General features: G+C 41.5%; 1 protein-coding gene across 4 annotated transcripts in view; it reads left to right on the top strand.

Moving 5' to 3' along the window:
• The window catches only part of si:ch211-45c16.2 (mitogen-activated protein kinase kinase kinase 13), a 56684-nt gene extending 43574 nt beyond the window's left edge, over positions 1–13110 (top strand). For all 4 annotated transcript variants that reach the window (XM_017691576.2, XM_037539346.1, XM_017691577.2 and 1 more), the window contains 10 exons: positions 1718–1876; positions 2638–2796; positions 3072–3180; positions 3583–3692; positions 3823–3939; positions 5007–5150; positions 6332–7061; positions 8053–8123; positions 8470–8761; positions 9379–13110. In XM_017691576.2, the coding sequence (XP_017547065.2) occupies positions 1718–1876; positions 2638–2796; positions 3072–3180; positions 3583–3692; positions 3823–3939; positions 5007–5150; positions 6332–7061; positions 8053–8123; positions 8470–8761; positions 9379–9480 (1993 nt within the window). In that variant the 3' untranslated portion in view covers positions 9481–13110. The remainder of the gene's footprint in view (positions 1–1717; positions 1877–2637; positions 2797–3071; positions 3181–3582; positions 3693–3822; positions 3940–5006; positions 5151–6331; positions 7062–8052; positions 8124–8469; positions 8762–9378) is intronic.
• The last annotated feature ends 1037 nt before the right edge of the window (positions 13111–14147 follow it).

Below are 14147 nucleotides of genomic sequence, written 5' to 3'. Positions count from 1 at the left end.
GACAACAGGTGGAAATTATTGGCAATTAGCAAGTCACACTCAATAAAGGAGTGGTTCTGCAGGTGGGGACCACAGACCACTTCTCAGTACCTTTCTGCTTTCTGGCTGATGTTTTGGTCTCTTTTGAATGTTGGTGGTGCTTTCACACTCGTGGTAGCATGAGACGGACTCTACAACCCACACAAGTGGCTCAGGTAGTGCAGCTCATCCAGGATGGCACATCAATGCGAGCTGTGGCAAGAAGGTTTGCTGTGTCTGTCAGCGTAGTGTCCAGAGCCTGGAGGTGCTACCAGGAGACAGCCCAGTACACCAGGAGACGTGGAGGAGGCCATAGGAGGGCAACAACCCAGCAGCAGGACCGCTACCTCCGCCTTTGTGCAAGGAGGAACAGGAGGAGCACTGCCAAAGCCCTGCAGACTGACCTCCAGCAGGCCACAAATGTCCATGTGTCTGCACAAACAGTTAGAAACCGACTCCATGAGGATGGTATGAGGGCTCGACGTCCACAGATGGGGGTTGTGCTCACAGCCCAACACCGTGCAGGACGCTTGGCATTTGCCAGAGAACACCAGGATTGGCAAATTCGCCACTGGCGCCCTGTGCTCTTCACAGATGAAAGCAGGTTCACACTGAGCACATGTGACAGACGTGACAGAGTCTGGAGACGCCGTGGAGAGCGATCTGCTGCCTGCAGCATCCTTCAGCCTGACCGGTTTGGCAGTGGGTCAGTAATGGTGTGGGGTGGCATTTCTTTGGAGAGCTGCACAGCCCTCCATGTGCTCGCCAGAGGTAGCCTGACTGCCATTAGGTACCGAGATGAGATCCTCAGACCCCTTGTGAGACCATATGCTGGTGCAGTTGGCCCTGGGTTCCTCCTAATGCAGGACAATGCTAGACCTCATGTGGCTAGAGTGTGTCAGCAGTTCCTGCAAGATGAAGGCATTGAAGCTATGGACTGGCCTGCCCGTTCCCCAGACCTGAATCCGATTGAGCACATCTGGGACATCATGTCTCGCTCCATCCACCAACGCCACGTTGCACCACAGACTGTCCAGGAGTTGGCGGATGCTTTAGTCCAGGTCTGGGAGGAGATCCCTCAGGAGATCATCCGCCTTCTCATCAGGAGCATGCCCAGGCATTGTAGGGAGGTTATACAGGCACGTGGAGGCCACACACAATACTGAGCCTCATTTTGACTTGTTTTAAGGACATTACATCAAAGTTGGATCAGCCTGTAGTGTGTTTTTCCACTTTAATTTTGTGTGTGACTCCAAATCCAGGCCTCCATTGGTTAATAAATTTGATTTCCATTGATGGTTTTGTGTGATTTTGTTGTCAGCACATACATATGTATGTGTGTGTGTGTGTGTGTGTGTGTGTGTGCGTGTGTGCGTGTATATGTATATATATATATATATATATATATATATATATATATATATATATATATATATGTGTGTATATATATATATATATATATATATATATGTATGTATGTATGTATGTATGTATGTAGGTATATTCATTGTTCTTGAGCTTCCGGGCATTACGTATTCAGTGTATTCAGTGTATCAAATCATTGTAAAATTTGTGATATATTGATATATTGTGATATCATGTCCTAAGGAATAATAATCCTTGTGAGGTCAAATATTTACACTACCCATGTATGATGTTAATATATTGAGGATTGTTGTTACTCTGTCTCTGTACACAGCGTTTTGGTCACGCATAATGACGCTGTGAAGATCTCAGACTTTGGGACATCAAAAGAGCTAAGTGATAAGAGCACAAAGATGTCATTTGCTGGCACGGTGGCCTGGATGGCTCCAGAGGTGATCCGTAATGAGCCTGTGTCTGAGAAAGTAGACATCTGGTAAGTATTTTGAACTAAATAACAAATACAAGTTCACTGCATAGCAGGATGCTTGGGGGTGGCCACTTGAGGCTAGGTGTTAGGCCAAATTCTGACTCCTGAGTTCAGATACATTCCTTTTTCTAAGTAGCTGTAATTTTGAATTTTCAAACTGAAGATATATCTTTAAAAACAGAAACAGAAATATACAAATTGCAAATGTAACCTAGCATCCATATGCCTGCTGCGTAGGAATTCAGCACACCTGTTGTCTTAAGTGGTTTCCCCCAGCGTTCAGGTTGACGTTATGTTCATTTTTATAGTTCACAGTAAGTTATGATGTGTCCTAACCCATGTATTGTATTTACAGAAAATTGTATTTACATTTGGGTGACTATCAACTTCTAGTGTTAGTATTAGAATTGTGGCTCTAGTGCTAAAATTAAAGAAGGAAAATCTGGACAACAAATAAGTCTTGCCTGATTGTCTGTATATGGAAAAATGTATGTATGTATGTATTTTTGCCACTATTCCTTTCAAAAAGTTCAGCGCTAGCCAATTCAACTGGCCCCACCTTTTGCAAGGAGAATTTGTCATGAGAATTCTCTGGCAAGCTTCCATTGTTTGTTTAAAGTTAATTATTGTCAGAGGGCTTTTTGTGCCAAGAAGCTAACTGGCATGTAACAAGCCCTGACTCTGATGGTGTGCAGATTGACATGTGTGCACAAACACAATCTTTGTAATAAAAATGTGACCAGTAATTTGCTCTGTTTCACTCACAGGTCATTTGGAGTGGTGTTATGGGAGCTCCTGACTGGAGAGATTCCCTATAAGGATGTGGACTCCTCAGCCATTATCTGGGGTGTGGGGAGTAACAGCCTGCACCTTCCAGTGCCCTCCACCTGTCCTGACGGCTTCAAGATACTCATGAAACAGACATGGTGACTGAATCTATACAGCATGTTCTGTTATTTTAATCCTTATATGCATGAGTGTGCACTGTGCAAAAGTCTTCAGAGGCTACTTAAATGCTTCTTTTTTGTTCATTGTTGAAAACAATGATAGTATAAAAATATCAGTAAATATTGATATTAAAATGATCAATAGTGGCTAACTCACGAAATTTATGATGATATCTGCAAAAATAAAACAGTACAGTGTTAGCAGCTAGAGGCTGTGTCCTCACACTAGCTCTTTCTGTGTTATGTGTGTCCAGGCAAGGTAAGCCCAGAAACAGACCGTCCTTCCGACAGATCCTGCTGCACCTGGACATCGCCTCAGCAGATGTGCTGGGAGCTCCACAGGAGACATACTTCAAATCTCAGGTGGATATGTGTAAATATCAATAGTACACACACAGATTAACTACAAAGGTTGACAATTGTGTTCTCACCTGGTAAATCAGCTTTGGGAGCCTCTAGATTAGGGGTGAGGAACTGAGGGCCAGAGTCCAGCACAGTCTGTTGATTTCCCCAGCCTAGCACACGAAATCAACCTCATAATTAGCTGATAAGTTGAATTAGGTGTGTTTGAAGAGCTAAATCACCAAACTGTGCAGGAAACTTGCTCCCCAGCACTGGAGTTCCCCACATCAGCTCTAGAGTCATTAGGCTGACAGAATGGAGCCACTGTTAGTTGCGCCCCCTGCAGTATTATGGTTGAAAGTACCTTAAAGAAATTTCTGATTTTTTTTTTTTTTTTTTTTTTTTTTTTTTTTTGTGGATTAGGCGGAGTGGAGAGAGGAAGTGAAAAAGCACTTTGAGAAGATAAAGAGTGAAGGAACATGTATCCATCGGCTGGATGAAGAACTTATACGACGCAGGAGAGATGAACTCAGGTGATGACAGCGTGAAATGCAGTGAAAATTTACTCAAGCACAATGCCCTGAAATTACAAACTGACATCTTTCCTCCACACCCTCTCCTCCTCTGTCTGTATGTCTTTCTTCCTTTTTCTTGTGCTCTCAGACATGCGCTGGACATTCGAGAGCATTATGAGAGGAAGCTAGAGAGAGCTAATAACCTGTACATGGAGCTGAGTGCAATCATGCTGCAGCTAGAAGTACGGGAGAAGGAGCTTATGAAGTAAGTGCATCTCCCCAAATTCACTGCTTGACTACACTCTGCTTTAGCAAGAAATGACACTCATTTTCAGCAAGGCTCTCTGTAGTCCAGCAATTAATAGTGTTTGTCAAAGTTCTGTCCCTACAGGACAAATCTGATGATGAGCCACTGTCCTGCTGCGCTGTGGTTGTACAGCCTTTGAGCTGTACTTAGATAGCCAGAGCCTGTCTTTAGAAACATTTTCTTTCCTTACATAAACATGTAAGCTTATGTTGCAAGCATAACATGTTCCCCGGAGTGTGTTTAAGTGACAGAAAGACATATAATGGTGGATGTTGGTTTTGGTGGAATTCCTCTTAAATCCTCGGCTTCCCCAATGGCACAGCAGCGTGGGTGACCCCTGCTCACAGTCTGTGTACATATTCATGTCTTTCAAAAGATGATTGAAAATGCAAATGTTTTCAAATAAAACCACATGGGACATAATCTCACTGAACTGCACTGACATAATTGATCTAATATTACTTTTGTGAGATTCTTATTTATGAGGTGTGTATTCTTGGAAGGCGTATGTTCAGAAATTGAGGTGTAAACTCGGGTTTATAATAAGAGTCTTATATGATCAGATCTGTCCCTGAGCCCTGATATCTCAGTGCAATTTAGCCTAATCTTTTTACACATCTGCTCCAGCCAACCTTTATATCACACTTTTACTGTGAAAATATTCTGGCCTACATTTATTCCAACCAGCTTTCTACAGTTATTTATATCAATACAGTTTAATGGCACTCTCAAATAAAGTATGTGGTGGACATCATTTTGAAGCATCACTTTAAAAAACACAAAAGTTATTTAATTTACTTATTTCATTATGTATATTTCTGAAGTACCACCTTCAAGACTGGCTTTGGTAAAGAATGAGGGGATGAAAATGTGCATGTTGCTTGTTTAGTTGTTCTTTTAGTATTGTTTTTACAGCTTCTGCTGTTTTTAAAAAGCACTGACCTGTATATAATAATTACTATATTATGAGGTATCAATTTGTTTCTAATCCTTTCTGTTGATCTTTGTGCTTCCCTACTGAGCAGAAGAGAACAGGCTGTTGAGAAGAAATACCCTGGATCCTACAAACGCCACCTGGTTCGTCCCATCGTCAGGCCCAATGCAGTTGAGAAACTTATTAAGAAGAAAGGCAGTGTAAGCCACAAACCTGGCACACCGATTCCCAAAAGGTAACTGTTTAATGGCTAATTTGTGGCTGCAAATGTTAACCAGTCTTATATTGTATACCTATACAGTACACAGTGAATAGATCACTTGTGAAATTTCCATATATTAGGAAGTTAAATTTTCAGTAGTTACTGAAGTTAAGGTTTCAGTTGTTAGGGGTAAAGTACATTCCACAATATGTGAATGGTCATTAGTATATCGTTGCTGTCCAAAGAAAAACAAGTATCTCCAAAATAATAACATACAGGAGAAAGCAAAAACATTCTTTACTTTCAGTGTAAGTTAACGTGAAGAGATTTTATTCCAAGCATTTTTGGGGAATTTCTATTAGTCGGAACCTTATGAAATTTTGACTCAATGTAAATGACAGCTGCCATGCATACATAATGTAGAAATTGAAAAAAATGGAGATACTTGTTTTTCTTTGTACAGCACTAATATGGGTAATTGGACTTTAAAGGAGCTTATAGTGAAAAATCACATTTATGCCATTTTCACCTTACTTTGTTAGTAGTAAAATGTAATCTGCCAAGGCTTCCTACGTGGTGAAAGTTTGTTTCATTAGTTTTTTACTGGAACTACGAGTCTGTAAAAGATAAGTACTAGAAGAGACTAACAGAAGGTTTGTCTAAATCATACGCTTATATTGTTTACTGTTATCTATAAACTCTAAAAAAGCAATAGTGGCAGCATGAATTTTGTCTGTGCTCAAATCTTTTTAGATTACTTAATGGGGCATTCTGGCCTAAAACTAAATTTTAGTATATTTGTCATATTAGATATTATTTTGTTGGTACAGCATTGCATCCTTCAGCCTCATATGTTTGTCAGAATTACTTTTTTTTTGTGTTTTTGTGTTTTGTCCATCCTTGTTTTCTCATTACAATATGTCATATAACAACCAGGAATCCTGACAGTAACATTAGCTATCAAGCATTTTCTGCATTAGCCATAAAAACTTTTAAAACAGCATGCATCAAAAATGCACCTCAGAGTGCTTGTAGCTTTGTAAACATTCAAAATACATAATTTGAAGTTTTTCCTAGTCTTTAAACCAAAAATCCTCAGTCTAGGGACTATTGTGGCATTTTCATTTTGGCCAAAGTGTCCCTTTAAGAAGATTTTGAGGCAAATGTGAAATGTGTGCTACCTCTTACTGATTATCACCTGCTCCACTGTGTAGGCCTGACTTGCTGCGCTCTGATGGAATCCCGAGTGTGGAGCCTCTCCCAGCCCCCTCTCCTCTGTCTGGCAGCCCCAAGGTCTCCACTCCTCCCGGGAAGGCGCGATACCGTAGCAAGCCCCGCCATCGCCGAGCTAACAGCAAGGGTAGCCACAACGAGTTCCCCGGGGTGCTGAAGCCCAGTGTTGGGACAGCTGAGGAGCAGCAGCCCTTACAGCCACAGCACTACCATCACCATCATCACCACCATCATCATCCTCAGCCACTCCCCGAAACCCCTCTCCTGCCCCTTCAGAGCAGAGAGAACGCTGTGGCGACATGTGCCAACAATCTACGATACTTCGGGCCAGCTGCGGCTCTGCGGAGTCCACAGACAGACCACCTGCAGCGACGCATGTCCGGTTCCAGCCCTGACCTCATCTCCACCACGATGGATGCAGATTCACGCCAGTCAGCGGGCTCTGGGCCAGGGCCACTCTGCCCCTGCTGCCAGGCTCACCCCTTCCCAGGATGCCTGCACTGCCAGGTGACACCTCCAGCACCCAGCCACCCGGAGCTGCCCCACTACTCTCTGCTTAGCACGTGTGAGGGCTCACCAACCACAGCAGCACGTGCAACTGACCCAGCATCGCATGGAGAGGGCCAGGAGAAAAGGGAGCAGCCGGGGCAGGGGTCTCCACGGAACAGCCTGACCAGCGGCTTACCACGCACCCTCAGACCCCTCAACAAGGTGAGTGTTCCGAAGAGTAGGACAGATTAAAAAAAGAAAGGTGAAGTCTAGAGAGTATATTATGATGTGAAACACACAAGGATTAAACTAGTATAGACAGTTAGAATCCACTGCCTTGTGTCTATATTCATTGATCTTTTCATCAGTTCCACTTACTAGAACTTCTGTAGTTCTAAACTACAGAATGTAGTCCTTGTGTTTGTCTGCATACTTTAGACCCCTTTCACCCTGTTATTCAATGGTCAGGACCCCCACAGAGCAGGTATTATTTGGGTGGTGGATCATTCTCAGCAATACAGTAACACTGACGTGGTGGTAGTGTGTTACTGTGTGTTGTGCCTGCACAAGTGGATCAGACACAGCAGTGCTGCTGGAGTTACAGCAGATGTACAATTAGTGATGATAGCTCATCTGTTTCTGCACAGTTTGAGTTAGTCATTTTATAGTCCTTTATCAGTTACTGACAAAGTATCTGATCCACTGTACAGCACGTGCACACACACACACACACACACACACACACAGTCAGTCAACATGCCATCACCATATCAGTGTCACTGCAGTGCTGAGAATGATCCACCACCCAAAAAAACCTGCTCTCTGGTGGTCCTGTGGAGGGTTCGTTAAAGAACAGGGTAAAAGGGGGATAACAATGTATATATTGTTATCCCCCACATATATATATGTATATAGATAGATAGATATATGGTGTGTGTGTGTGTGTGTGTGTGTGTGTGTGTTATTTTTCTTAATTAATTGAAAAGTAACAGAAAATGTTAAGAAATCAAGAGATGGCAGAGTATCCTTAAAAAGATTTTGTAGGGTTTCAGATGATTCCCTACTGGATGACTGAATTCCACTGAATATACACGTGTCTAAATGTGCATGTTGGAGTGTGTATGTGTATGACATTAGGTTAATAGTATAATATGTTATCTTGGATAAGTGTGTGCATGTGTTAGAGTGAGATAACAGTCTGTTTCCTTGTCAGGCAGGGGATGAGTCATCTGAAGAAGAGGAGGGAGAGGTTGACAGTGAAGTGGAGTTTCCACGGCGACAGAGGTAAAAGATTGCTGCGTGTTTATTAATAATTGACTGTCTGTATGCCCTTTATAAGCTCTGGCTTTTACTAGCACAGGGATCTCAGAATGAATTCACTTTGATAAAAGTACATCTTTTCTGTATACAATAAGCAATGCACTATACATTGTAAAATATTAAAAATTCAGTTTGGTTATTGTAGATTTTTATGGTCATTTTGTAGATTTTTATTGTAGATTTGGAAACTGCAGGAAAAAAGAATTTAGTAGTATCTTTTTATTTTTATCCAGTTTTCTTATAAATCCTATATCCTGTAACTCCAAAATTGAATTCAGTGATGCTTAGCTGATGTGATGCATCTCTCCAGGCCTCACCGCTGCATGAGTAGCTTCCAGTCGTACTCCACCTTCAGCTCAGAGAACCTGTCCGTGTCAGATGGAGAGGAGGGCAACACTAGTGACCACTCACACAGCGGACCTCTGGAGGCTCTGAGTGCTAGTCAGGAGGAGCACCTGGACGAGCTGCTCTCACACACACCTGAGATCCCCATCGACATCTCCACGCAGTCTGACGGCCTATCTGACAAAGAGTGTGCCGTGCGACGGGTCAAGACCCAGATCTCTCTGGGCAAGCTGTGTGCTGACGAACACAGCTATGAGGTCAGCAGGCCTACCTGAATTTGTGCTGTTTCAGTTCAAAACACTAGTTCAGCAAAAGTAATCATAGCTCAAAGGAATAGTAGCATCTGGAAGACTTAGAACAGTATGGTCAACAGCATAGGTAGAAGTGGCGATGGAGACAATACAACCTTTTTAATAATTACTTGTCCATGTGACCCCAGTAATTAAGTTTGCTAATAATTATTTATTAATAAACATTTATTTTGATTAAATATTGAGTAAAATATTTTTGTTGACCCTTCTCACAATTCTAAAACAGTTGGTTGCACCCAAAGTGGATAACAGGAGCTTAAATCTTCCATCATCCTCCCTGCTATGGACTCCTTTTTTGTGTGAAAAAGTGAACTTCAAACACCAAATATGTCTCAGCTGATCAACTAAGCGTATAAGGGCTAAGGGGAAAATTGTGTAAATCTGATTTTTTGTCCCATGAACATACACAACGTTTATCTCAGTAGCAAGTACTGCATTATGTATAGTGCTGAGTAAATGTGCAAGTGAAGTGATTAAATCTATTCAGAGGTTAAGATGACTGACTTTTAAATGTATGTGAATTTGCATTCACATAATTCTCTCTCACCCTCTTTCTCCCTCAGAACCCTCTGCACTTTGGGGATTCGGACTGTGACTCTTCAGAGGCAGAGTGTTCTGACGCCACCATCAGGAACAAGCAGCCGTGTGCTCCCTCTTCCTGGTGAGCTCCTCCCATTTAATCTTGCCTCTTGGGAGGAAACCACCGCAATAACTGGAGCCTGCTGTAAACAACCACATCCGATGCCCTGTCCTCTCCCCTCCCTCTGGCTTCAAGCCCCTCCCATCCAAGTAACCTCAGGCACCTCTGGACTGACAATGTAGCTAGTGTAACATTTATAATTTATTTTTCTGCATTGAGAAAACCAACAAACATAAAAAAAATCAGGAACTCTGTACGTTTTGGCAAGGACAAAAACCAACAGTATGAATCCTCAGTGGAGCGTGCTGGATCAGAATGTTCTGGAATGAAAGAACTTGATACAGGGGTACTGATATACTTTGTGGGAGCAGTGAAGCAGGAATCACTGTTTGCATGAGTGCGTGCGTGTGTTTGTGTTTCTGCGCCCTAGGCTTTCGAACATAACACCAGATCAAAATAGCCAGGATTGTTCCTTGTCGGGACTGTTGGATTACTCTGAACCGTAGGAACCTTTAAAACTGACCCCAAGCAGCCAGCCCTGTACTTCTGGCAAAAATTTGCTAGCTACCTGGTAAATCTTGAGTTTACAGAAACGATGCCCTGTCGCCCTGCTGGGAGGTCAGGGTAACTTCAGTTTGAGCACCAGCATGAACAGCCCCACTCCTCCTTATTTGTCTGTCCATCGCTCTCATCTCCAAAACCGTGGACCCGTGCGGAATCATCCCAGGATGCCTGCTTGGCCTGCCATCGGAAAAAGCCAATCAGACCTCTGCTGCTGAGTTCCGTGGACAAACAGGACCACACCCAGCTACTTTTAACGGAGCGCTGATAGCTCGTGAAACGACACTAAGGGTACTGCAACAGCACACAGTGGAGATGATGAGAACGCTTGAAATCAGTGTTGAAAGTGGAGCAAACCAGTCCAGCTTTCCTCTGACCTCAGGACTGTGCTCAGAAAAGGATTATCAGACAGGAGGAGGACAATAACGCATTCCTTTTGCTTTCTGTAATGCGTGGACCAGCAATGTATGGACAAGACACATAAAAAGCCCTGTAACTCTTTCCTCTCATCTAATTCTTATCAGTAGGTTCATGTAGTTAATGTGAAGATGCAGCAGCCCTTTAAAACCTCCCTCAGGACTCTATTGTTTTTGTCCAGTTTGCTTGTGTCAGTGGAGTGAAACTGAATGTGTAGTGTACTGGGAGAGAGCATGGCAGAAGCACACACCCTCAGATGCACTCCACTGTTTCTTGAAAGGTTGTGATTGAATCAGCAATAATGCAGGATCCTGCTCAGGCTTAGGAGAATCTAGCTCAGGAGGACTGTCTAGCTGGCTGGACAGGTGCACTGGCAAGTTGCAGTGAAACAAGGTAGTTATAGATAAGCCACTTTTTTAAAAAGGCCTCTATTTTTTTTAATCTTTGAGTTGAGTTGAATAACCAGTTAAAAAAGGAAAAAGAACAAAAAAATCCTGCATTTTGATTGTTAATGCTCAGGTTAAGTTAAAAATGCACAGTGCAACTCTTCTCTTCAGCGTGCTAGCAATGAGTCTCCACTAGGGGGAGACGGATCTGTCCGTTTTGTCTCTCTAAAAGAAAAACTACCAACATTCCTTTTTTATATTCCTGTGAACCACTGGACACATTTCCTTTACTAGCCAAACTCCATCTTTTTTGTCCCTATATAAGGGATGCTGCATCTTTAATCATTACTACTGTATTGTCTTCATTTTACCTTTGTGTGTTTTTGGTGTGTGTGCGTGTATGTTTGTGTAATAGTATGTCTATTAGGATGGCCAGTCAACCTATATGTAGAAGAAGTCATGTCTCACCCATGACCCTTGAGAGATGGCAAATGAGAGAAACTGTGAAGGACATTATTTTTTCCTCCAAATTTACATTTGATGTAAATGGGGTTTGTAAGTCTAAGTCTTGCCGTTAAAGGTCCTGTTGCTGCAGGGATGCATTTGCAGCAAATGAACAAAGCAAATCTAAGGCATACACTGTGGAGTCTGCAAAACTCTGCCGGTTTCCTTTATTCCTTTTGAGAACCAGCCATTATTGTTTTCTGTTAATATTCTCTGACCAGCATGGTTGGAATTGGATGAACTTGATCTCGGTCTGAATGAAATGGACTTTGAGTGCTGTTTGTGGGAATAGTCCTGTAAATGGTGAGCCAGGACAACTTGTGGGCACACACCAACCTCATTTTTTTTCTTGTTTACGTATTTTAATCAACCGAAATCAGACGTGGTGTTGATGGTGAAGAACAGTGTCTTCACAGCTAAAACACCGTAACAGCTCCTGTAAAGTATGATTATTTGTTGTGTTAATTTAAGTTAATTTAATTGAATTTTCCTTCCTTTTCTTTTTGTAGCTGGCCTACACGATCATTGAATTAATTTATTTTGGACTACTAGTATGTTTAGAAGCAGAATCTGTTTTCCTGGAATTATTTGGAACTTTATGCTCATATCGTTATTAACTTGTGAAGTATTTCTAGAGGGAGAGCACACAGTCCAACTCTGAGTGAATGGCTTTGTCATAACTGGAGATGGAAAGGGTTTGACTGCATTATAATACATACCCAAAGAAAAGTAATAAGGGTTAAAAATTATGACAAAGTGTTCATATAGAGGATGGATGGATGGGATGGATGGTTCATATAGAGGACAGTCTTAATTGGTAGGGTTGACAGTACATATGAAACAGATGATAAAGTATTGGCCTGCTTCACTGGCCTGCTTCGTTGGCCTGTGGTTAGGATCTGACTGCTGTTTTCATAAGTTCAGTTTCATAAATTCTTGCAGACCTAGAGTAATACAATCTGCTACACGTTCTAGTTTAAAAGATGAGAAAGGAAAGGTAAAGTTAGCTAAACTTGCTGATGTGACCACAAAAGTCCACAGCCAGTCTTTATCAGTGAGTTAGCAGCACCCAGCAGTCACAGTATCAACCCTTGTTAAATTAGCACATGCAGTTTCAGTAACATGATTAGCTGTTACTGAGTAAAAAAGAGACACTGACTTGCATAAGCTTGAACATTTTGCTTATGATGTTGGCTTTAGTGAATAAGCCCAATAGTCTGCAAACGGTCAGTCCGATTCTTACCATGAGGGCCTTCTTATTGGTCAGTCAGCACAACACCTAACTCTCATTAGGCTGTAATGAAAACAGAACAATGTGTTAGTATTAGCTGATGCAGATTGGATTCTGACAGGAAAAGTCTTGTATTTAAACCAGGAAGATAATGGAACTGAACAATAAAAACTATTTACAGGCATCTCTATCGCCTTTCCTCAGCTCTCTCTCTCTCTCTCTCTCTCTCTCTCTCTCTCTTTCTCTCTCTTTCGCTGTGCATTCATCTCATTACTCCTCCTCAAATTTCTGTGAATTTTTTCAACTAATACATAAACAGTTATTTTGTTATTAACTATTTTTGTGCAGGATGTGTTCAACTCTAAGCTATTTTTTCCTCCTCCAGTATGTTTCTTACTCATGCCCTGCCTTCCCTTCCCTTATCTTGAATGGCATTATGATCAACCAATCCTGACGGTTTCCTGTATTAGCCTGTGTACAGTGCAATGGGAGCAAGAAGGAATAAAAATCAAAGCAAACAACTGCATGGAATAAAACGCTGATGTACTGTACCGAACATTGTTGCCTGCCTCTTTCTTTTAATTCACCCTGTGGAAAGACACGACTTCATATTTGATTTTGTACTGTTTGCAATATGAACCAGGAGAAATACTGTCTGATAACAGTTCCTTGCTGCCACAGCAGAGAGCGATTAGGGGATAATGTGTTGGGAACAAAGTTCACAAGCTTGCTAATAAAATAACGTCTGCAGAGCTTATCCTGTATGGGTGGACAATGGTGGATAGACTTGTCTATAAAATGATCTTGGCTGTGTTTTTGCTGCGTGGAGTCTTACATTTCTTGCGGTTTGTTTATTTGGATTATTACAACTAAAATATAGACTACAATGTGTATCCTGTATGGAGGGAAATTGGTGGATAGATTTTTCTATAAAAATGGTCTTGGACATATTTTTACTAAATAAGGTCTTTAATGACTGCCTGACTGCTTACTTGCATGTGTACATTAGTTTTATTCCCCTTAGCATATATCCCACAATGTGTGTCCTTCAGTGCTCTCAGGAGTTGGCTGACAGAAATCTCTCTAAAATGGTCTTAACTTCTAGCAGTTCATTTATTTGCACTGTTAGTTTCTTTATTTATCTTAGCATATAAGCTACAATGTGCATCCTGTGTGGAGGGAAACTGATGGACAGAGTTTTAGATAATACTTTATTAATCCCACAACGGGGAAATTCTCAGTGTTGCAGCAGCAAAGGGACAGCAAGGCACTCAAGAAAAAGGGAAGAGGTAACAAGAAGAGAGTTAACAAGCAAACAATTACATTTGTTAAATACCTAACAAGGTTTTTACAGTCTGTTACTTGTTACTATATAGACAATATATATAATACTAAACATAAAAATAAGAAAAAAAATATATAAACTCTCCTTCACAAAAAAAGTAATAATTGTAAATAAATAAAAAGCTAAGATATTTACACTGTAAGGATATTTTCCTCAAATGCACATGAAATATTGCATGTGAGGTACTGGTTTATATCACACATGGGATGGTGAGGAGTTAACAATATAAACAGTTATAAATAGAAAGC

The sequence above is a fragment of the Pygocentrus nattereri genome, chromosome 6 (assembly GCF_015220715.1).
Source record: "Pygocentrus nattereri isolate fPygNat1 chromosome 6, fPygNat1.pri, whole genome shotgun sequence".
Lineage (NCBI taxonomy): Eukaryota > Metazoa > Chordata > Actinopteri > Characiformes > Serrasalmidae > Pygocentrus > Pygocentrus nattereri.
Note: the sequence above shows the minus strand (reverse complement) of the source record. Positions and strands in the feature narration are given on the sequence as shown.